This window comes from Odontesthes bonariensis, chromosome 19 (genome assembly GCF_027942865.1).
Source record: "Odontesthes bonariensis isolate fOdoBon6 chromosome 19, fOdoBon6.hap1, whole genome shotgun sequence".
NCBI classification, from domain to species: domain Eukaryota; kingdom Metazoa; phylum Chordata; class Actinopteri; order Atheriniformes; family Atherinopsidae; genus Odontesthes; species Odontesthes bonariensis.
Genome location: NC_134524.1, coordinates 24,891,917 through 24,914,570, shown reverse-complemented (window position 1 = coordinate 24,914,570; position 22,654 = coordinate 24,891,917). Strand labels below are relative to the sequence as shown.

The 22,654-nt window shown below is 42.3% G+C and overlaps 1 protein-coding gene across 1 annotated transcript; it reads right to left on the bottom strand.

The window, feature by feature from the left end:
• Positions 1-1,355: 1,355 nt before the first annotated feature.
• Positions 1,356-16,216, bottom strand: LOC142369305 (uncharacterized). The gene is made up of 9 exons (XM_075451642.1): positions 16,186-16,216; positions 15,215-15,478; positions 14,752-15,000; positions 14,467-14,580; positions 5,864-5,932; positions 5,591-5,641; positions 5,448-5,504; positions 5,307-5,372; positions 1,356-3,075 (listed from the first exon to the last, which is right to left on the bottom strand). Exons 1-9 carry the CDS (start codon positions 16,214-16,216, stop codon positions 3,068-3,070), a joined length of 909 nt encoding a protein of 302 aa, XP_075307757.1. The 3' UTR covers positions 1,356-3,067.
• Between the last annotated feature and the right edge of the window lie 6,438 nt (positions 16,217-22,654).

The following is a 22,654-nucleotide window of genomic DNA, read 5'->3' as shown; positions in this document are numbered from 1 at the left end:
AGGCGTGTCAGTAAGTATAGAGCTTTCTCTTGTTCTCCTCTTCGTGGTCTGCTTCCGAGCTGGAGACGCATCTACTACTAGTTGACGCGTCGTCTTCCGGGTCCAAATGAATGAATGAAAAACATGAGTGTCGTATGCAGTCTCCACCATTTATTCATTGTCTTGCGCTTTTACCAAACAAGCAACCTTTGCCGAACTATACACACACACACACACACACACACACTTGTATTAACTATAACTTGAATGCAAAATCAAACCAAAAGGCTCACATGTTTGCCACAACAAAATAACCAAACAACAGCGGCGGAGGCGGTCAAAAACTGCGCGCTTCCAGCACACCTGCCGACTAATTACCTGAAGCTCTATTTAACACTTCATGCACCCCACAGTACAGAGCGCCGCCTACTGTGGCCTTCAGGTACTACAATAAACACAAATGCACACATGAACAAATGGCTCTAACAGTAGTATTAGGATCAAACAAATATAATTAGGGGGTCGGAGTCACCCTAAAGCAGTCTTTAGGCGTAATGGGAAGTAAAATATTTTTTTCTTTACTTGTTTTTCCTACATTCAATCACCCTCAGATGCCTCCTAGACGGTGAATTTTGATACTTCTTATGTAGTAGAAACACTGAAGAACAGAGTAATTCTAATAGCCAGTCTGATAGCGCTCTCAGAGCATCTGTTCCACAGAATGATCCCACCAACTTGGAGCAGACACTGATGGTCCAAGAGCAAAACTGACCCATGATGTTTTTTTCTGTGACAGGTGCCAATTTTTATATAAAAATATAAATCACGTTTTAGGGAGAGAAAAAACGTCAGGCTCATAAAAATAAAATAAAAGGTGGTTGTTTATGTAATACCCATTTTAGCCACTAGATGGTAATGTGCACCACTGTCAGTGACAGACACATGAATGAATACGCATCCATTCAGGCCATGACACATTTATCTCAGACCTCATGTCAGCCTGCTGGTGGCTCTCTAACTTCCAGTTTGTTTTTCACCATTCACCAACAATGGCCGTAGACACTACATCAAATGTGTTTAAAACCAACTCTGACAAGTAAACCGCACCCCCACTGGGTATGTCTGTGACCCTTGATTGAATTGAATATATTTTATCCATCCCTTGCGGGAAATTCTTTCGCCACAGCGCTCCAGTGCACAAATTACAAGATTAAATATAACGAGTCACAAAAATGAAAAATGACCCAAATTTGTGGGGTCAACTGGCCCTTCCTGTAGAGGGCGTCAGTATTTTTAGTCCAGTCCAGTTTATTGTCCAAGTACACCCCTAGGTACTTATATTCCTCCACCGGGTCCACCGGTGTTGACCCCGCAGATAGAGACAGGGGTCACTGGAGCCCTGGTCCTCCTCAGGTCCACCAGCAGTTCCTTAGTCTTTGCCAAGTCCACCACACTTGTTAAGTTGATGCTAATGCTCATGATTAACAACAGGATATAAATAAAATGTATCATTTAATATGGGAAGAAAGATATAACCATACCAAACTATGCATCAATACATACATGCATTAAAAAAAAATCACTTGTGAAACTCAACATTCTATCACATACATTTAAAAAAATGCCATAAAGAAAACATCAAACACCAAAGACATCAGCTTTCCATCTCTTATTGTTTCTGTCATGAAGTCTGATCAGTCCAGACTGTGTTGCTGTTACTGCTCTGTCAGGACTCTGCTTTGCAAAGCAGTAAAGACCACATCAAGTTTGTTTTTTTTTGTTTTTTTTTAACCAGGCAAGCAATTAAGAACAAAAATTCTTATTTTCAATAGCAGCCTAAACGAGCAGAGGCTCGATAAAGGGAAGGGGGAGGAGGAGCTAACAGTTAAAAGAATAGGGTTATATAAAATACACAACAAAAGAAATCAATAAAAATAATAAAATAAATAAATACAGTACAAAACAAAATACAGACAAACAGTAAACAGTATGGCAGGAGGGCATATTAACAAGTGCAGGAATCAACTGTGGCTTGGAGCAGGTTTGTTTTGAAGACAGAGATTGGGGTGAGGACAGACAGTTTCAGGGTGTGTTGAAGTGCTTTCCAGTCGTATGCTGCAGCAAAACAGAAGGCACTACGTCCAAAGACAGTCCGGGCTTTGGGAATAGATAAATTGAGGAAGGCATTGGATCTTAAGTTACGGGCAGGCTGGGAAATGTGCTGAAGGGACGAGAGGTAGCGAGGTGTAATGCCAAGAATGGATTTGTAGATGAGAATAAACCAGTGGTGAAGCCGTCTGGTGTGAAGTGATGTCCAATCAACCAACTTATATAAGTCGCAGTGGTGAGTTGTGAATGGAGCTCCAGTGGCAAAACGGATGGCGGAGTGATGGAGGGGGTCCAGTTTGCTAAGAGTGGAGTGGGAAGCTGCTCTATAGATGGTGTCACCGTAGTCGAGGATGGGCAGAATGGTCATTTTTACAAGTTTGTGTTTGGCTGCACGGGTGAATGAGGCCTTGTTTCTGTAAAGGAAGCTCAGGCGAGCTTTGACTTTAGACTGTAGGTGCTTGATGTGGGTGGTGAAAGAGAAGGAGGAGTCCAACCAGAGGCCAAGGTATTTATAAGAGGACACAAACTCCAGCTCAGAGCCGCCAGCACAGAGGATTTTTGGGGCAGAAGGGGAAGTGCATTTCCGGTTGAAGATAATACATTTGGTTTTTGTGGTATTGAGGAGAAGGTGGAGACTATGGAAATGCTGTTCAACAGAGGTGAGACTAAGTTGAAGTGTGGCTGCCGCTGAGTGGAGAGAAGGGCCCACTGAATACAAAATGGTGTCGTCAGCATATAGGTTCATATAAGTTCTCTGCAGGGAACACTGAGTGTGAGCAGCAGTTAGAAAAAGGAGCTGTCATCAGGTCCTCTCCACTGAGCATTCAGCATGGTATCTTGTGATTGTCCTTTCACGTCAGTGAGTATTGGCTATCTTTCGGTTCGAGGTTTGTTTATTGGTGTCTGCAAGCCCAACCATGAGAGCCATTTCTCATGTTATCAGCAGTGCTTCCCCTTGTTTTGTAGATGAGTGACTTCTTTATGGACCTGAAACGAAATCACAACATGACACTTATTGCATGCATTAGATGATAAAGAGGATGTGTTCCCGCGCAGTTTCTGTCATTCTCTGGTGTTTGGGCTATAACATCCTGCTTTCTCACTTCTGTTTTTCCCATGATGTGAAACTCACTTCACTCTTAATTCTGTCATCGCAGCTCAGGTCCAACGGTCCTCTTGCCCGCTTACCCGTTGAGCCAAGTTTGATCCGCATTGTCAAAAACGTTCCTGTGTTCTGTCATTCTCCCACCGGGCTGACTTTTGTGCAACAAAGGTCTCCTAACTCCACTCATCCTATTCCCCCTCCTCGGGCCATGCCACCCAAATCCACTGAGATAATGAAGTCTAATCGCCCAATAAATCCATCCCTTCAGTGGATCTCTCTTTATTGGAATGTAAGATGTAACGGTGTGTAAATCTTCATTCTAAAACTGTTTAATACATATCTTTCTGCAAGGGGAAAGTAAATATGATTCAGGGGTTTGGTGTGACTCAGTTTGATGAGATCCACTCTGATTTCTTTAACACGGGTATTCCTTTTCTATTGTAAAGGACTGCAAGTCAGTCATTTTTCTCTCATTTTGGCAGTTTTACTACCTTCAGATGGTTTTTGTCTGATAAGTACTTTTGGTAATTCAGAGCACAGGAAAAAAATGCATTTGATAGTTGTTTCGCCAGATATTTCCTTTGATAAAAGTAGCCACCCGCACTGTAAACATAGTAAATCTTTAGCAACCAACTGGATGGCGGATGCTATAAATACCTTAGTCTTAATGTTGTTGCTGCTGGCTGTGTTAGTGTTCAGGGATTCACCATAACGGCCGCACCAGGTAAACTCAAAAGGCTTTGCCACGTGTATGTTCTGCTTTCCCCACTAGATCTAAGCCAGACATTCAGCAGGCCGGCTGACACGGTGTTAAGTCTTTGACTCCGTGTAGGATCTGTATCAAATGGATCTTAATGGTAATATCGGGCCATTGTTGGTTTCTGGCACATTTTATTCAATTCAAGGTTCCTATATAGTTTTTAAGAATCTTTTTAATGTTAAAATTCAGTCCAGATTTGAACTGGTTCATCTTTACACGGTACAATCAGACGCCATCTGACATTGCACTGTAGGCTACATCATTTGGAACTATACATTTTGTTTATGTTCATATTAAGTGCTGTCTTTATGGAAAATAGATATTTTAAAAATACAGGATAAGCTTAAAAGTGATCCTTTTTATAGCAGGGCTAATTAGGACCTTAAGTAAAGCAGGTGAACAATCATGTTGTGATTTTTTAATGGATTAGTACTAGGGCTGGGCAACGATTTAAATTTTTTAATCTAATTAATCACATGATTTCCCTGATTTATCACGATTAATCGCATTTGTACGCAAAATCCAAAAATGAATTCAAAAGTAGTGTATAGCTTTTAGCATTTAGTTTTATTTTAAATGTACTGCCATGTGAATGAAAGTGCCATAACATTTGTTGTGCAAACACACTTTTAACATCAGCATCTTTATGTAGTTTTTATGTAGAAGCCTCGCTCCACTGTCTGTTTCCCTGAATGACTTGCTGCTATCAGTTGTGTGTTTTGCCTTTAAGTGATATTTTAGACTGGAACTACTACGGTGAGAAGACAACTTGGCAGTGTTCACAGATGGCTTTGGTTCTGTCGACTCCGCCGTCTGGAAGAACTTTAAAATAAAAATGGCCGAGTAAAAGTTCCGTACCCTTCTCCATGTTTGGTGGATCCACCGATTACTTTCTTTTCCGGTTCCGCAGCAGACAGCAACAGACTTTTACAAAATAAAAGCCTGTGAGCAACAGACTTTTATGATAATAAAATAAATAATAAAACAGGGATGGTCCGTGGGGATCATCAGTGGGTTGAGCAGGCGCCCCATGTACAGAGGCTATAGTCCTCGCTGCAGCTGGCCCCGGTTCGAGTCCCGCATCGGACAGCCCTGTGTTGCATGTCGTTCCCCCTCTCTCTGCTCCCTGCTTCCTGTCTCTCTGAACTTTCCTATCCATTAAAGGCACAAAAGCCCCCCCCAAAAAATAAAATAAAATAAAATAAAAAAACTGCGTTAATGCCCGATAAAATATTTATCGGCATTAAATAATTAACGAGTTAACGCAATAATAACGAGTTAACTCGCCCAGCCCTAATTAGTACATAAAAAGGCTGAAGAGAAGAAGATAAAGCTCCTGCTAAGATTTAATACCTGTTGTTGAATCTGGATTTACATTCTTGTAGTCGGAGCTCCCCTCATCTGGATCATCATGTGTCCCTGTTAAAGTGATCATTTAGTGTTTTCATCTCCAATCTTTGCATCAATCTATCACCCTCTATTCCGTGTACTCACTCTGCTTTTTAGGGTGAATCAGAGATGTGACATTAACGTAATCATTTTCCCGTTGACCTGAAATAATAATAATAATAATAACTTTAGTCAGTAACTGAATCATTATGTTGCTTCCATGAGTTTTATGCTAATCAAAGTTGTACCGTTTCCAGTGATTTCAGACCCCCCGATGGTTTCATAGACACAAAGGTCTCCTAAAGGTCAGTAAAAAAAAAAAAATCAGGAAACAGTTACCAAAAACCACATCATTAAGTCAACTCATGACTGTTAAAAGAATTTAAACTTAACAAGTTCCACTGTGTGAAAACTGCAACAGAAGCAAGGAGAAGTCTTGGAGCTCCGAACATAATGGATGACAAATATTTCCCGATCGTGTGATTAGAAAATATATCTTTAAATAGTTATGAAAGACTGACCGTGGAGGAGAGAAGAGTATACGTGCTGTTGACTTTCAGCCAGGTCAGCCGTCTCATCTGTAACAGAACCTTTTTCATGAAGAAAAAAAGAAAAGAAAAAAGATATATTGCCGCATGGTTTTGTATTGGACATGGAATTTTAATCATGATGGATAATAGAAAAGATAACAAGTGTTGAAAATGGGAGGTTTTCACCTTTTGTGAAAGATATTAGCTTATCTTGAGTTTAATGGCAGCAACATGTCAAAAGGTTCAGACAATCTGCGTGCAAGGGAAAACTGATGTTGGATGGCCGTGATCTTCAGGCTTTCAGGCAGCACGGCATTAAAAACAGACATGATTCTGTCATGGAAATCACTGCATGGGCTCAGAAATCACTGTCCGGGAACACAGTTCACCGTGCCATCCACAAAGGCAGATTAAAGCTTTGTATTGCAAAGCACATGATCCAGAAAACTGGAAAGGTACCATCGATGCTGAAAGCTTTTAGAGCAATACATTCTTCCCTCCAGATGTTGTCTTTTTCAGGGAGGCCTTTGCATATTTCAACAAGACAATGCAAAACCACATACTGCATCTATTAAAACAACATGGCTTTATAGAAAAGGAGTCCAGGTGCTGGACTGACCTGCCAGATGTTTCACCAATTAAAGACATTGCTCCTTATGAAATCCAAAATACAACAAAGAAGACCTAGAACTGTTGAGCAGCTAGAATCATACTGCAGATAAAGATGGGACAATGTCCCTGCACAAAGGTCCAGTAACTGGACCTCAGTTCCCAGCTGTTTATAGACTGCTGTTAAAAGAAGAGGGTGGTAAACAGGACCCTGTCCCAACTTATGTGAGACTTGTTGTTGCTATTAAATTTAAGATAAGCCAAGTTTTCCAGGTTCAATTGTGCAAAAAAGTGATGGTTTCTAAGATTTGCAAATCAGCACATTCAGTTTTTATTAACATTTTACATCCCAACTTTTTTTGGAATTGGTGTAGCGAATGCTGAAACATAAGCTTTTTTTTTGCGTGAATTTATTTATTTTACTTGTAATATCCATTTAATATTTTGTATATTTTTGATTATTATGTGCATACTTTGGGAAAATTGTTTAATTATTAACGTCACTTAACCAAGTCAGCAGTTAGGTCATCACTTGGTCACGTGATACACTTGATAGAAAAAGGTGAGTTTCGTTTCATACTCAGTCGGTGTGTGCAAGCGGTATATGAAAAGACAAAGGACTGTGTAATATGAAGAAATAGACTTCAAGCAACTCCTAACCTTCTGGTTGGAGGGGCACACGGTATGGACAATTGAGAGAAACATTCTTGTGTTTGTGTGTGTGTAAATTATGTTTTTTGAGAGCATTAATATTTTATGTAACACATTTCAGTTAAGCAATTCATAGATAGGAACATGACGGTTTCACTAATGTATATTTGCCACCGTGTATTTTATTTCAGTGTTCGCGGTGGTCTTGGGCGTTTGCAAGACAGAAAATTCATGTAATAAAACGTTTGAACCATCAGTCGGAGCGTTGCACTTTCATCAACCAGTGAAGAAAAGTTGGGAGCAGCTATAATTGGGGTTGAACAAGATAGAAAAAAGTAAAAAATGAATAGTAAAAAAAATCAACTATTTCTTCTATTGAATTACAACTATGGGCAACACCCGCCCAGTTTTTCTGTTTTTTCAACGGGTCAATGGAAACATGTCTGATTCCCATTTCTTTTTCAGGCATTCCAAAAAGATCGCCTCAGATTGTTGCACCGGTGAATAAAAACCTAGCTTGTTGCCATATTTGAACGATGAAACATCAAATATCAGAAGAAGAAGGTCTCACTTTTGGCCCGTCTGTAGCAAAACAGCAAAAGAAGAACAATAAGCATGACTCCACTAACTGGTCCAGCGATCAACAGCACATAAAACATATAAAACAGGTTTCTAGGACTGCCTTCTTTCACCTTCGTAATATTGTTAAAATCAGGAACATCTTGTCTCAGAGTGATGCAGAAAAACTAGTCCATGCATTTGTTACTTAAAGATTGGACTACTGTAATTCTTTATTATTGGGCTGTCCCACATATTCTCTGAAAAGCCTTCAGTTGATCCAAAATGCTGCAGTCAGAGTTCTGATGAGAACTAACAGGAGAGATCATATTTCTCCAGTTTTAGCTTCTCTTCATTGGCTCCCTGTTAAATTCAGAATAGAATTTAAGATTCTTCTCCTTACATATAAAGCTCTTAATGACCGAGCTCCATCATATCTTAAAGATCTCATTGTAAGATATTTTCCTAACAGAGCACTTCGTTCCCAAACTGCAGGTTTACTTGAGGTTCCCAGAGTTTCTAAAAGTAGAATGGGAGGCAGAGCCTTCAGTTATCAGGCCCCTCTATTGTGGAATAAGCTGCCAGTAAATGTCCGGGAAGCAGACACCCTTTCCACTTTTAAGACCAGGCTTAAAGCTTTCCTTTTTTATAAAGCTTATAGTTAGGTCTGTTGAATCTGATAGTGTGTCTGCTAGTGTGTCTTGTTCTGCCTCCACCTCTGGCACCTTCTATACTTTCATTACCCCCTACCCGAACCAGGGTTTGAATCCCATTCCCGCTTATCTTACCTCTTTTATTTCTCCCCCTACCCGAACCAGGGTTTGCATCCCCACCCCGCTGTGACTGGTGTGCAGTTGGTGAGAGTGAGTTGTATGGCTTTGTTTTTGCTGGTATTTTTAGTGATTATAGGACTGTTTAGGTGAGTTTGTCTGCTGAATCTGCTAGTGTGTCTTGTCCTGCCTCCACCTCTGGCACCTTCTATACTTTCATTACCCCCTACCCGAACCAGGGTTTGAATCCCATTCCCGCTTATCTTACCTCTTTTATTTCTCCCCCTACCCGAACCAGGGTTTGCATCCCCACCCCGCTGTGACTGGTGTGCAGTTGGTGAGAGGCTGAGGTAGCTTGTGGCTGTAAAAGATGGTTCTATATATGGATCTATATAGGGAGTATAGGGAATTACTCACTGAGTCTGGTCCTTTATTTATTTATTTATTTATTTATTTTTTCGTTAGCACAAGTTTCTTGTGTTTACCTTGAATAGGGATGGCTCAGGTAATCCTGAAACATCCCATAGTTAAGCTGCTATAGGCCTAGACTGCTGGGGGGCCTCATCTGTCACACCTTTCCTCACTTTACTCTCTTTATGTATATGTGACATTATTGTGGTCATTAACTCGTGTTTCCCTGTTCCAACAGATATCCTTTGAATGGTGTTACAGTGCCGCCGCCGCCGCCACGGCCCCCTTCCCCCCCTCCCCCCTCCCCCCCTTTTTGTCTTCTCAAACCCCAGCTGGTCGAGGCGGATGGCCACCCTTCCTGAGTCTGGTTCTGCCAGAGGTTTCTTCCTGTTAAAAGGGAGTCGTTTCTCTCCACAGTCGCCTCAGGCACGCCGCTCAGGCCGGGAGATTGGACCGAAAAACAAAAAGTTTTCAGTGCAATCTGTTGGTTTTCTTAGCTAGGAAATTGTTTTTGAATTGGCTCTATATGAACGAATTGGATTATTTTATGAATTATGATTATTATTAATTAATTGAATTCCAATTGGCTTGAATTGGACTTACTATCTAAGTGCCTTGAGATGACATTTGTTGTATTTGGCGCTATATAAATAAAAATTAATTGAATTGAATTGAATCAATACAGTACTACTGTACAAAAAAGGATAATTATTTTCATAAAGACATTTCTTCCGAAGCCATATATTATATGATTCGCATATCTCCATAGCACCATTGGCTACGCTATTGTCCTCAAACTGCAGGTTTACTTGAGGTTCCCAGAGTTTCTAAAAGTAGAATGGGAGGCAGAGCCTTCAGTTAACAGGAACCTCTCTTGTGGAATAAGCTGCCAGTAAATGTCCGGGAAGCAGACACCCTTTCCACTTTTAAGACCAGGCTTAAAACTTTCCTTTTTGATAAAGCTTATAGTTAGGGATGGCTCAGGTAATCCTGAAACATCCCATAGTTAAGCTGCTAAAGGCCCAGACTGCTGGGGGGCCTCATCTGTCACACCTTTCCTCACTTTACTCTCTTTATGTATATGTGATATTATTGTGGTCATTAACTCGTGTTTCCCTGTTCCAACAGATATCCTTTGAATGGTGTTACAGTGCTGCCCCCAGAGGTTTCTTCCTGTTAAAAGGGAGTCGTTTCTCTCCACAGTCGCCTCAGGCACGCTCAGGATGGGAGATTGGACCGGAAAAAAAAAAAAAAAAAGTTTCAGTGCAATCTGTTGGTTTCCTTGGCTAGGAAATTGTTTTTGAATTGGCTCTTTATGAACGAATTGGATTATTTTATGAATAATTATGATTACAATTAATTGAATTCCAATTGGCTTGAATTGGACTTTATTATCTAAGTGGTGGAATGCCCTCTCCGGGTCGGGAATGAGATCGTTCCCCAAGTGGAGAAGTATCTCGGGGTCTTGTTCACGAGTGAGGGACGAAGGGAGCAGGAGATTGACAGGCAGATCGGTGCGGCGTCTGCAGTGATGCGGGCTCTGCACCGGCCCGTCGTGGTGAAGAAGATGTACCGGTCAATCTATGTTCCTACCCTCACCTATGGCCACGAGCTGTGGGTAGTGACCGAAAGAATGAGATCGCGAATACAAGCGGCCGAAATGAGTTTCCTCCGCAGGGTGTCTGGGCTCTCCCTTAGAGATAGGGTGAGAAGCTCGGTCATCCGGGAGGGGCTCGGAGTAGAACCGCTGCTCCTCCGCATCGAGAGGAGTCAGATGAGGTGGCTCGGGCATCTGGTTAGGATGCCTCCTGGACGCCTCCCTGGTGAGGTGTTCCGGGCCCGTCCCACTGGGAGGAGGCCCCGGGGAAGACCCGGGACACGTTGGAGAGACTATGTTTCTGGGCTGGCCTGGGAACGCCTCGGGGTCCCCCCAGAAGAGCTATAGGAAGTGGCCGGGGACAGGGACGCCTGGGTTTCTGTGCTTAGGCTGCTGCCCCCGCGACCCGATCCCCGGACAAGCGGCAGATAATGGATGGATGGATGGATATCTAAGTGCCTTGAGATGACATTTGTTGTATTTGCCGCTATATAAATAAAAGTTAATTGAATTTAATTGAATTGAACTGAACTTTGAAGCTGACATTCCATGACTGTCTAGGTCTACAAGAATCGTTTTTTCTTTTCTCTTGTTCTCTTATATCTATTCTGCCACATGTAAGGCTGACTTTAACCTTTTAAGACACACCGTTCACAGTTTTTCTGATGTAGACCCAGATGCCCCATAACCCAGGACTCGGCCACCAGGCCCTCACCAGTGTGTCAACAGAGTCTACCTGTTCTAATTGTTATTATTTTGTCATTAATCTTCATATTTCCACTCTTGGTTTTATTTCTATTTTTTTCTGTGGCAGTCCTGTGTTTCCATGGAATGTCTCTGTGGGCGCGGCGTTGTTCTGTAACATGACTTACAGCCCATCAGCTGATCCATGGGCATAAGCTTTGGTTTAGTGTTATGTCTAACACTCCAGTGGTAAATGACCAGCTTTACCTTTGTCAGACTTAGATATGTGACGGCAAACCTCACAGTGCTGCCAAGACAACATTAGCAAATGTTAGCGAATGTTGCTAACTCAGCAGCACACCAGCTCAGTTCTCCACCGGCTCTCTTCACAGTACTATTTAACTTCTCTGTACAAGGTTAGGTTTAGGTCTGTTAGGTTCATGAATACAAGACTGTCGTCTGTCATGTGATTTTGCAATTACATTTTCTATCTCTTCAACATCAAAACTCCTGTGTGGAGCCATCTTTCTTCTCATTAAACTTGCCCTAGCTTGGCTGCTCCCCCTTGTCATGGGTACACAACTGTCATGGTGTATGTGTTTTTCTTTCTTTTTTTTAAGTAAACACTAATGATAATAAAACTGCTCGAAATGTATTTGTAACACCAACATGTTCCTACGCTTTAAGTCACTGGGGGTTGCTCACCTGAAAGTTGTGCTTTAAGTTCATACCAGTGGACCAACTGTTTAATTCACCACCTTAGTGGTGACTCAGTGATGCGAGCATAAAACCTGTGAGAGGTTGGAATTTTACACACCTAAGAGGGATAGTCTGACACATGATGTTCACAAAGGTAAACTTACACTCGGAGTACTACCACTGACGCTGTTGTGTAAACTGTACAAAATCTCTGCTGCCACTGATATTTAATGTCCTTTATATCTGCTGATGATGACTCCAGCTGTGTTTACCTGCATCACTCTTTGGCTGCACTCCCTGTGTGATGGTGACATCAGTGTAGGTTACATCACAGTTGGCTTTACCTGCAGAGCAGTGGTGTAGTCTACGTTGAACGCAGGTATACGGCGTATACCCACCTCTTTTTTGGGGGGATTTCCGTATACCTACCTAAAATGCTCCGTGTACCCACTTAAAATTCGTTTTTCAATTTTTAGAATAGCACAGCCACGTTTCATCAACTACCACTTCTCATGGAAGCCTTGTTATAATTTAACAATACAACGACAACACTTCAGAATAGTATTCATTCGGAAATTGCGGCAGTCAGTCAATCTCCCAGGGATTCACTATCAGTGTTTCGACAATAACGTCCCATAGAAACTCTTCTTCTTTGTATTAGTTGAAAGCGGTGATTCTCTAACGTACAACAGCGCCCCCTATAGGAGTGGAAGGTGGAAAACTAAAATGGATGTGTGTATATATATATTTTTTTTATGTATATTACATATATAAACGAATGTAATACACATATATATATATTACAATTAATTAATTCTGACAGCCCTTGTGTATGTATATATATAACAAGCTCTCTCAAGATGTGATGGTGATCTGCTGCTTTAAAACAATCACTCTGTTAGGCCTCGCTCTATGAGGGATGAGTACAAAGATTAAGTGTCACAGGGAGTCCCATTGCCACTGAGATACACAGCACACAGTCCACACAATCAAAGTGAGTTTATGCTGTTCCTCAAGCATGCAAGGGGCAGGTAAGTGCAAAGCTGCGACCCCACAAACATGTTTGTCCCTTAACACGTTAAGACAGCATTATAAATGTGCTGTTACCAGAATGGCAATGACCAAGTCGTAGTGCATTATTAAAAGCCCTGTGTTATGTCATAGTATTGTAGTACTATGGTACTTAACTTTTCAATGACTATTACAGCGCGCCACTGGAGGTACGGCGTGCATTAAGGGGCTACTATTGGTCCCGAGGGGTCCCGACCCCTAGTTTGGTACCACGGGCCTATGACTGGCCAACTATACAGTATACCCACCTCAAAAAGGTAGACTACACCACTGCTGCAGAGGAATATTTTTTCACAGTAAACCACCAGCTGGTATATACCTATATTTTAGGCTAAATACAACAATAAAAAAAAAACTGAATGGAAATAAATATACACTTTAGAACAGGATTAACATTGGATTAGTGGGTGATTCATCGCTGACTTGGTATTTATGCACGCTGAGCACTTAATTAGGAACATATGTACTGTTATCCATTGCAATGTGGCAGTAGGGCATTGCATAAAATCCTGTGCATGCAGGTCATGGGCGTCATTTAATGTTTCAACATACTCTTTACCATCTGTCGGAAAAGTGGTTTGCTGCTGGTGGTTTCATGTCATAGGTTTTTTTTTTGGTCAAAATTTGGGCCCTGTAATCATTACAGTGTAACGACAGTCAAGGTTTTTAATGCCACAGCGTGACTGAGCACTGTTGTTGCCCATTTGCTTCCATTTATATCCACAGATGCTTCCATCTAACTTAATAATGTGAAACTCCAACGTTGCACATAGAGGAAGAAAAGTGGAGATTAGCAGCAAGAGTGTTCAGTTGGAAACTCTGTCCAATGTGATACAATCATGTTGGGAACATTCCAACATAAATGTTGCCATCATCTTTTCTGAGAGCAAAAATGGGACTTGCTCGGTGAGACTATAGTAAAAAATGGGTAAACCTATGGAGGTAAAAAGACGAAAACATCAAAGTTTTAAAAGACGCCAGTGAATTTTCATCTCAGTTTTTCAGACTATTCTTTTTCTTACGAACGTTAGCTACCCTCAGAACATTCTTAGGGAATACAAGTGTAAGGTAAAGGGCTTGTTTCTTCCCCAGTATTACCTCACAACATTTTGATTAATTCTTTCTTTCGTGGAAAAATGGAATAAATGAAAAAAAAAGCAGGGATTGGTCCTTTCTGCCATTTCCCTTAACTTCCAAAATGGATGCTATAGTACGTGGTCAGCTCACGGACATAAGTGTTCTTAGTTTAAGGGGACTGATGAGAGTAGTCTGCACAAGAAACTAAACAATGACATCTAACCTATTGGTGGCACGGACTTGGGTTCTTGTATAGAAGTTGTACTGTCCTTTTGGTTTACTTTATTCTTTTTTAAAATAGAATTTCATCTTGTCAAATGTTGTCCAAACTTTGGAAAATCTAGTTTTTTTTGTTTGTTTTTTTAAATGCTGTATTTTTTTTAAATGTTCTGTGAAAAGTTTTTGTGTCTGTGGTGTAATATGTATAAAATGTTATTTAATTTATCTAAAAAGAAACAAACTCTAACCTTTAAGGTTCTTCCGGAAGCACAGCAGCAACACCGAGCCAAGTGAGAGGCAAAAGCCAACCACAGGAAGTAAGACATGTGCGAGATGGGGGCGTAGTGTTTCATGTTGCTCACCTTCAACACAGCAAATAGGGGAAATCATAGTTTGTCTTCAATGCAAAAAACAACAGCCCTGAAATTGCAACTGGCTGCCCACAAAACAAACACATGTAACTTATCAGTCTGCATCTCCTGGTATTCAGCACTATCTTCTTTCTTTTTTTAACATTCTGATACTCAACTCACCTCGAACAAACAGCCAGCTGTCTGGTGACTCTCCAGCTCCGCTAATGCTACACTTGTAAAGGCCTTCATCAGACGTGGAGACACCAAAGATGGTCATTGTTCCTGTAGAGCTGCTCCCGATAAGGAGGCCATCTTTATAAAATTCAGCTGTGAGGTTGGAGGAGGGGGAATCTTTATTCGTGCAGCGCAGAGTCACAGCTTCGCCCTCCCACAAAGGGAGAGCAGGACTCTCCAGGATCACGGAACCACCTGAGCGATAGCAGGGTGGAAAGATCACAAGAACATTTTTGTTATACTTTTAATTTCCCAACTTTATTCACAGGCAAATGGCCCACACCTCTATCATGCATTTTTGACCTATCGAGGTTTTAGTAAGTGATTCACATGTGTTTCTCCTTCACAGACACTCGTTCAGTACTTATTAAAATTTTAATGGTTGTTCTCGGTATTTGTTTGAACCCACCAGTCAAAGAAATGTTGATGGCGTCGCTGCACGCTCCGGCTCCAGACTCACACCAGTACACTCCACTGTCTACTTGGTAAAGGTCCAGAATGAAGCAGTGCGTTTCATTTCTTTTCCCCCAAGTTATTGAACACTCTTCGTTTTTGTTTGTGGATGTGTTTCTCTTCACTCTCCAACCAGAGGAGTTTGTTTGGTCTGCACAGCTCAGTGCAACTGACTCATAGAGAAAGAACTGAGATCTGTTGGGAAGCATTCTGAGAGAGCCTGAAACAAATGAAGAGAACTGTGTTTTCACCATGTTCGCTAGCCTTGCTAATTGTGTGCTTGTGTTGTAAAATCGAAAGTGACACCTTCCGCCTCAACAAATGTACCTCTGCATCATGCAAGTTATGAAGAATACCCAAGAAAACCTTCTAGGTACATGTGTAGCCAAAGAGTTTTCATTTAAAAAGACAAGCGTCTGCTTTGTTGTTGAACAAAACTGCTTTTAACTGATCCATGTGGTTTCCTTTCCCTGAGAGCGTTGGCTCTTTTATCTGTGTTGTGTGAGCAGAAAGATGAAAAATATGTCATTAAAAACCTAAAATGGATGCTGTCAGTGCTAAAAAATTATAATAAAAGACAAAAATGTAACCAACTACCAACAGGCTTTGAGGTAACAGCACTTTTAATGGCTTCATACGATGATTTACACAATACAAAATGTCCCAGGTAAGTGTGCAGGCATTATTTAGTAGAACTACTACGAGTGGTCTTTTAATTACTAACCTTGAAAGGTGTTTAAGAATAAATTTATGTCGAATACAGAAAAATACTTCCTTTTTCGGTTCTGAATGATGCAAAAACAAACGTCCCCCCACATCGCAGTCTACTTCAGTAGACTTTACTTTCTAAAAGTCTTCTGTTTATAAGTCAGAATCCAATACAGATTCGGCTTACCTGTTGGGAAATTGAACACATCTGGAACTCACCAAAAATAGTGCAGAGTGCTGTGATCTCCATGCTGCACGGCTGGTGGTCGACTGGCAGACTGAACTGCCACTGAAGGGAGGCTTTTGCATGACTCTGCTCTGAGAGTGTTAATAACGCAGGATGTGAGGTGTCTCACGGCACTTTACAGAGACAGAGGTTGTAGCTTTAATTTCCTGATGGAAATGTGGAACTGCATTGATCAGATGCATAAAACCGTGCAGATTCATGACCAAAACTGCGTATGCACAAAGGCAGAATTGTACGGTACACACACACACACACACACACGGTTCTCTTCTCTGGTTGTCCACCAAAGCTTAATCAGTGGAATCATGAAAGAAAAGACAAATCCACAACTGAGACACTAATCAGTGAAGCAGAGAAAAAGGAAATCCAATTTATTTCTTTAACCATGAACAGAACAAAAATAGCTGAATTAAAAAAAACCAAGCAAGCAAATCAACTATGTAAGTCCTGAGCAAAGGACCCTGCAGAGCTAAAAAGTAGCGGTCAGATTAGAAACCAGTGGCCAAAACATCTGTCAACTCACACAAATCAGGGCTGCAGCAGAGGACCAACATATCCTGTTCTTTGTTTGTCAGCAGATGAATTCGCAACCAACACCACATACAGTCTATGGAGATGATCAGGAGGGAGACACAGATGTACTAATGGATCGTGGTATGTTTGATGTTTTTTTTTTAAACAGCTCTGTGAAAGTCTTGTTCCTAAAAATCCAGAACGAACTCAAAATATTGATTCCCATTTTTAATGTCTCATTGGAGATGTCTTCTACATTATGCATGATTCACTGCTGCAGTTATCTGTAGCACCCACATCCATCCATCCGCTTCCTATGCTCGCTTAATCCAATTCAGAATAGGCTGGAGCCTGTCCCAGCTGCCACTGGGCGAGAGGTGGGGTACACTTTGGACAGGTCAGCAGTCCATCACAGGGTCACACAGAGACAAACAACCATGCATGCTCACACTCACTCCTCGGGACAATTTAGAATAACCAGTTAACATAGAACATGCATCTTTTTGGACGGTGGGAGGAAGCTGGAGTACCCGGAGAGAGCCCACACATACACAGGGAGAGCATGCAAACTCCGCAGGGGAGTTAAAAGGCCCCAGCCAGGGGTTAAAACCAGGAAGCTTCTTGCTTTGAGGCGACGGTGCTAACCATGACACCACCATGCAGCCCTGCACCTATGAGATGCTCCATGAAATTGCCTGTTTTGGTTTATTGTAAATAATGTGGCTTCTTTTTCCATACGCATGGTTTGTGTATGTGGCTCCATGACTAACTTTAGCGTGGGAGGAAGACCTAGTAAGTACACTTAGAAGATATTAGAAAAAAATGTTTGAATTATTATGTTAGTCTGTCCAAACTTGAAATGTTAAAGGAAGCTTTTCAAAAATGCCAGCAAGTATACTCTCACCTAGGCTCAAACTGACGTGATCTCCGTAGAAACCACAGCTTTCCGCCCTGGTCTGTGACTCAGATACAATAAAGGAAGCGGGCACACAGAAATGAAGTTTAAAAAAAAGCACAGCGTGAAGTCCATTTCACTGCCCAGCACTTAAATGAATTTCCTACTGTTGTGAACCCAAGAATGTGTCACCAGATTCATTTGAATTTAATCTCATTGTAAAAGGAATTGAATCTTTCTGTTCATTTTTACGGACTGAATGTGAATATCTGTGATATGCAAATCTTATTTTTCATATATACTGTCTGTGGCATTAAAGCGGCAGTAGGCAACTTTTTTTTAGTCATATTAGCTTGAACTGTCATGGGATTCTGGAAGTAGAATATTAAATAGGCTGTTTAGGAAAAATAACGAAATCTGTAGCTCCCTCTGAAGCCTGTAATCATGCTTGCAAAAACCGAGCGCTCCCGGCTGTTTTTAACCAATCAAGTTAGGGTGGAGGAATCCTACCTGTCAATCACAGCTTGTGCACACGCTGCTGAGCGTGAGTCTGCCCCAGCTTGTGTGCGCTCACACTGGTGTGAACTCACGTGCACAACCTCGTCCACAGAGGGGGAGGGGTTTGGGGGGCGATTCGGAGCTTGTTAGAGGTTGGGGGAGGGACCTGAAAGTTGTATCAGTTCGAATTTTCCGACTTTAGACTCGCAATAGGGCTCGGGCACGTGACGTCACTACGTGAGCGGCGGCCATACTGGAGGCTCAGAACTGCTTTGTTTACATTGTTTTGCACTGCGCGCAGACGTACTCCCGCCTGGTCTCGGAACTTTCTTCGTTGGTTTATCTATTTTACTTATTGTCTTTGCCACTATGGTCGCACGTTGCTGTGTCGTGGGGTGCAATAGCGTAAGCTGTGACAGGAATGGGGGGGAAATCGTAAATGGTTTATCTTTTTTACCGGTTTCCTGCTTGGAGGCGCACCCACGGAGACCAAGTGTCCGAGATAACAAAGCGTCGTCGACTAGCATGGATCGCTGCTGTAAGACGACCAAGCATAACTTTCCACTCAATCCCGGTGTCGATGAGAGTGTGTTCTCTGCATTTTCATTCTGGTAAGTTACAGACTTTTGTGTGCTGGGACTTTTGTGTGCTGAGGTAAAGATCCCCGCCTTCACAAGAGGACACTGTCAGTTGGAAGCAAGGGATGTCTCAATGGGTTAAAAGCGGAGGACAAATTTCGTGTGTATGCATGTATACATGACAATAAATCTGATCTTAATCTTAATTTAATGTGGAAAATACAAGGAAAATTGCCCATCTCCAAATTCACATGGAAAGAGCGATTGGAACTGTCAGAAACAATACACCTTTTTGTCAGCAAAAGTATCTATCAACATAGTTTTGCCATGCGAAGGTGAAGACAAAACATTCTTTGACAAGATTGTGTCTGTATGTTGTACTCTGACCACCATTAGCAGGAGTGTTGTGCAAATTTGAAGTCGTCTGAAATAAATATGCTTTGAGATACAGCCAAGTGTGTGTGTTTCATTATTTATTTACAAGTAGAGTAACATGACAAAAGTGTAAAGTGTCATTAGAATTGAAACTGTTGCAAAGTATAAGCACTGACACCACATACTATATACGCAATTATGTCCGAAAGGGTGAACTTAGGCAGTAAATCTTCGTCGACAATCCATTCCTTGCTCGGTATTTCATAAGGGTCCAGTCCGTTTATAACGCCAATCTTCTGTATGTACCGATCTCTGGCTTCTTTCTGTAATGTATCCCGGTATATCCCACATCCTTTCTTCGATTTTAACATGCTTTTCTCTCACTTTTCTCTCACTGTTTGGTCCTTGATCTCCGTCTTGCCTCAGGGTTTGTTTACGAGATTGAGCCTCCAATATGGCGACCATATCCCAGAATGCAACGCGTGTGCCCGAGCCCTATTTTGAAAACTTGCCTACTGCAGCTTTAAGAGGAAAATTAGTAAGTGGGAGCTTCGAGACCGGAACTGTTGCCATTTGGGTGGTCTCAGCATAGACAAATATATGTCAGTGGGTCTCATGAGTGAGACCACTCTCCAGACGCAACTTGGACGGCGCGGGCATCACTCCGTGTCTTCATTGTTCTTTCACTCTGTCTGTTTTCACAAAGTTGGTGGTTTTAAGTTCTTTATGCTTTCAGTTGTGCGTACATATGCTAAGAGTGAGTTGAAGGATCATGTTCGTGTGTTTATTGATGTTTAAGAAAATCGAAAAGCCGCCACTCTTACAGACTGCGGGTGTTCTTTGCCCCTGCCTTTGTCTTGCAGGCAGTCAAGTGTGCTGCTCGTAATCATTACACTCACACATAGTTCCACACCTGCAAATAAGAAACACGCGCAACGGGTATTTTGCACATGGTTTTATTTAATAGACGTTATTTAATAAGAAAAAATTTAAAGATGTTTATGAAAGATTTGTACAGATGAAAATGTTTATGTTCCTCCGTGAGCTAATTTGTGGAGCAAGTGTGCATCACACCAATTAACACAGCAGACGTAAACTGCATGATAGCCACAGTAAAATGATACTGTCATTTGTACTATAGACGTACAGTATATATTGTGTCTTTTGTTACACTCAGTGGGGTAACATGGCACTGAAAGGGTCGGATTATTGGCTAAATTACAATAAGAATGAGTTGAGCAAGGGTAATTATCCATGGATATATGGCGGTGAATGAATCGGATCAGAGGCACAAAGCATGTCATTCCCCGATACAATAGGTGGCGCTGTACCCATTTCATCCATCCATCCAGGGCTTAATTTGAGGGGGAGCAAGCCGGAGCGTGCTCCGGAACCTCGGACGTTGACTCCGCCAGCTATTTATAGCCGTCATCCGCGATCTGCCACCTCTCTTGACAAACAATATTTATTTTTAAAAAAATAACGAGATACTGAAAATATCTATATTACGGAAAAGGAGGGTGCACACTTCCGTTCTATTGGACAGTTAGCCAGAGAGCTTGTAAAGCGGCGCCGGATTTGATGTGACAATCGTTATTAGGCCTACAATACATGCCCAGATTATTTTCGGTGTGGTGCACAGGGTTGCTCGAAAGGGCCCCCCCGCACGCTTTTTTTCCACACCGGAGCCACTCATCCTCTCCGCTCCGGGACCTCCCACTTTACAAATTAAGCACTGCATCCATCCATCCATCCATCCATTATCCATTATCTTCCGCTGGTCCGGGGATCGGGTCGCGGGGGCAGCAGCCTAAGCAGAGAGACCCAGACGTCCCTGTCCCCGGCCACTTCCTCCAGCTCTTCCGGGGGGACCCCGAGGCGTTCCCAGGCCAGCCGAGAAACATAGTCTCTCCAACGTGTCCTGGGTCTTCCCCGGGGCCTCCTCCCAGTGGGACGGGCCCGGAACACCTCACCAGGGAGGCGTCCAGGAGGCATCCTAACCAGATGCCCGTGCCACCTCATCTGACTCCTCTCGATGCGGAGGAGCAGCGGTTCTACTCCGAGCCCCTCCCGGATGACCGAGCTTCTCACCCTCTCTAAGGGAGAGCCCAGACACCCTGCGGAGGAAACTCATTTCGGCCGCTTGTATTCGCGATCTCCTTCTTTCGGTCACTACCCACAGCTCGTGACCATAGGTGAGGGTAGGAACATAGATTGACCGGTAAATCGAGAGCTTCGCCTTCTGGCTCAGCTCCTTCTTCACCACGACGGGCCGGTGCAAAGCCCGTACCTATTTCAACTGTTGCTATTAGAGCCACTCAAGGTTGACCGCTTCACCAACACCAACAACAACAACAACAAACTCAGGCATTCGAAAAAATGGTGAACTGTTATGGGGTAACAATAAAGTGTCCCGAGCTGAGGAAATAAAACAATGAGAACTGATGTGTGATGGTAAATGGTTATTTATTGGAAAAGAAAAGTAATACTATTTAACCAAAACCTAGAAGAAAAACACAAACCCAACGGCACCTGCTGAGGACGAACAAGAGCCTAAATGATTAACAGAACCCAAAATCAAACTGTCAACCTCCTTCCACTGAAAGAGTTATGCTTCACGACAACCTGCACAAGCAACTGCAAAAACACTCCAACAACAGCTGGTCCCACTGGCTCCTGGGTTGCGTCTTCCAGCATCTTTTAAAAGCAGCCCAGCTGATTAGACCTAGTCACTCACAGCTGGGACAACTCACCTGGCTCCAGCCCTAACATACACACACACACACACACACACACACACACACACACACACACACACACACTATATACAACCCTTGGGTCGTAACAGGAACGAAGAGCAAGATGAAGCTACGTCCCTCTACATTTGGTTTGTGATGAGCTGCTTATTGCACAAACGCGATGCACAACGGCGCATTCTCCATCACGTTGTTTCTTTCTTTCTGACGGCGACAGCAACAGTAATATCGTCTCTTCCGACTTCTGGCTCACGACCCCGGGAAAAAATCTCGAGCATGCGCAGAACACAAAGTCTAATTCACCACGTGCTTTACCGTCTGCAAACACGTTTATCTCGGGGTCTTAATCCGATCGCGAGTAATCCAATCCGATCCAATTTCTTGGCAGATTAAGAGGTCTACATGCACTTAATAACTCAGTCTTCTTGTATTTTAGCCAATTATCCGATCCTTTCAGTGCCATGTAACCCCACTGAGTGTAACAATGTTTCAATCTGATTTGAACGTGTGTTTATTAGGTTATTGGATGCATGTGAAAAGTAGAGATATTTCCAATTTACCTGAAACGGATGAGAATATTACATTTGGAGAGTTTATACTATATTTTGCATTTGTGAGAATTAAAGAGACGCAACTTGGACGGCACAGGAATCACTCTGTGTCTTCATTGTTCTTTCACTCTGTTTTCACGGACAACTGTATTTGTAACGAGGTTGACTGTTTACGAGAACAAACTGGACTCAGATAAACGACACTCACATCAGCCTTTTGTGATTCCTTAAATCCAGATGACCTGTTGTAGTTGGGATCGGCTGAAGGAAAAGCA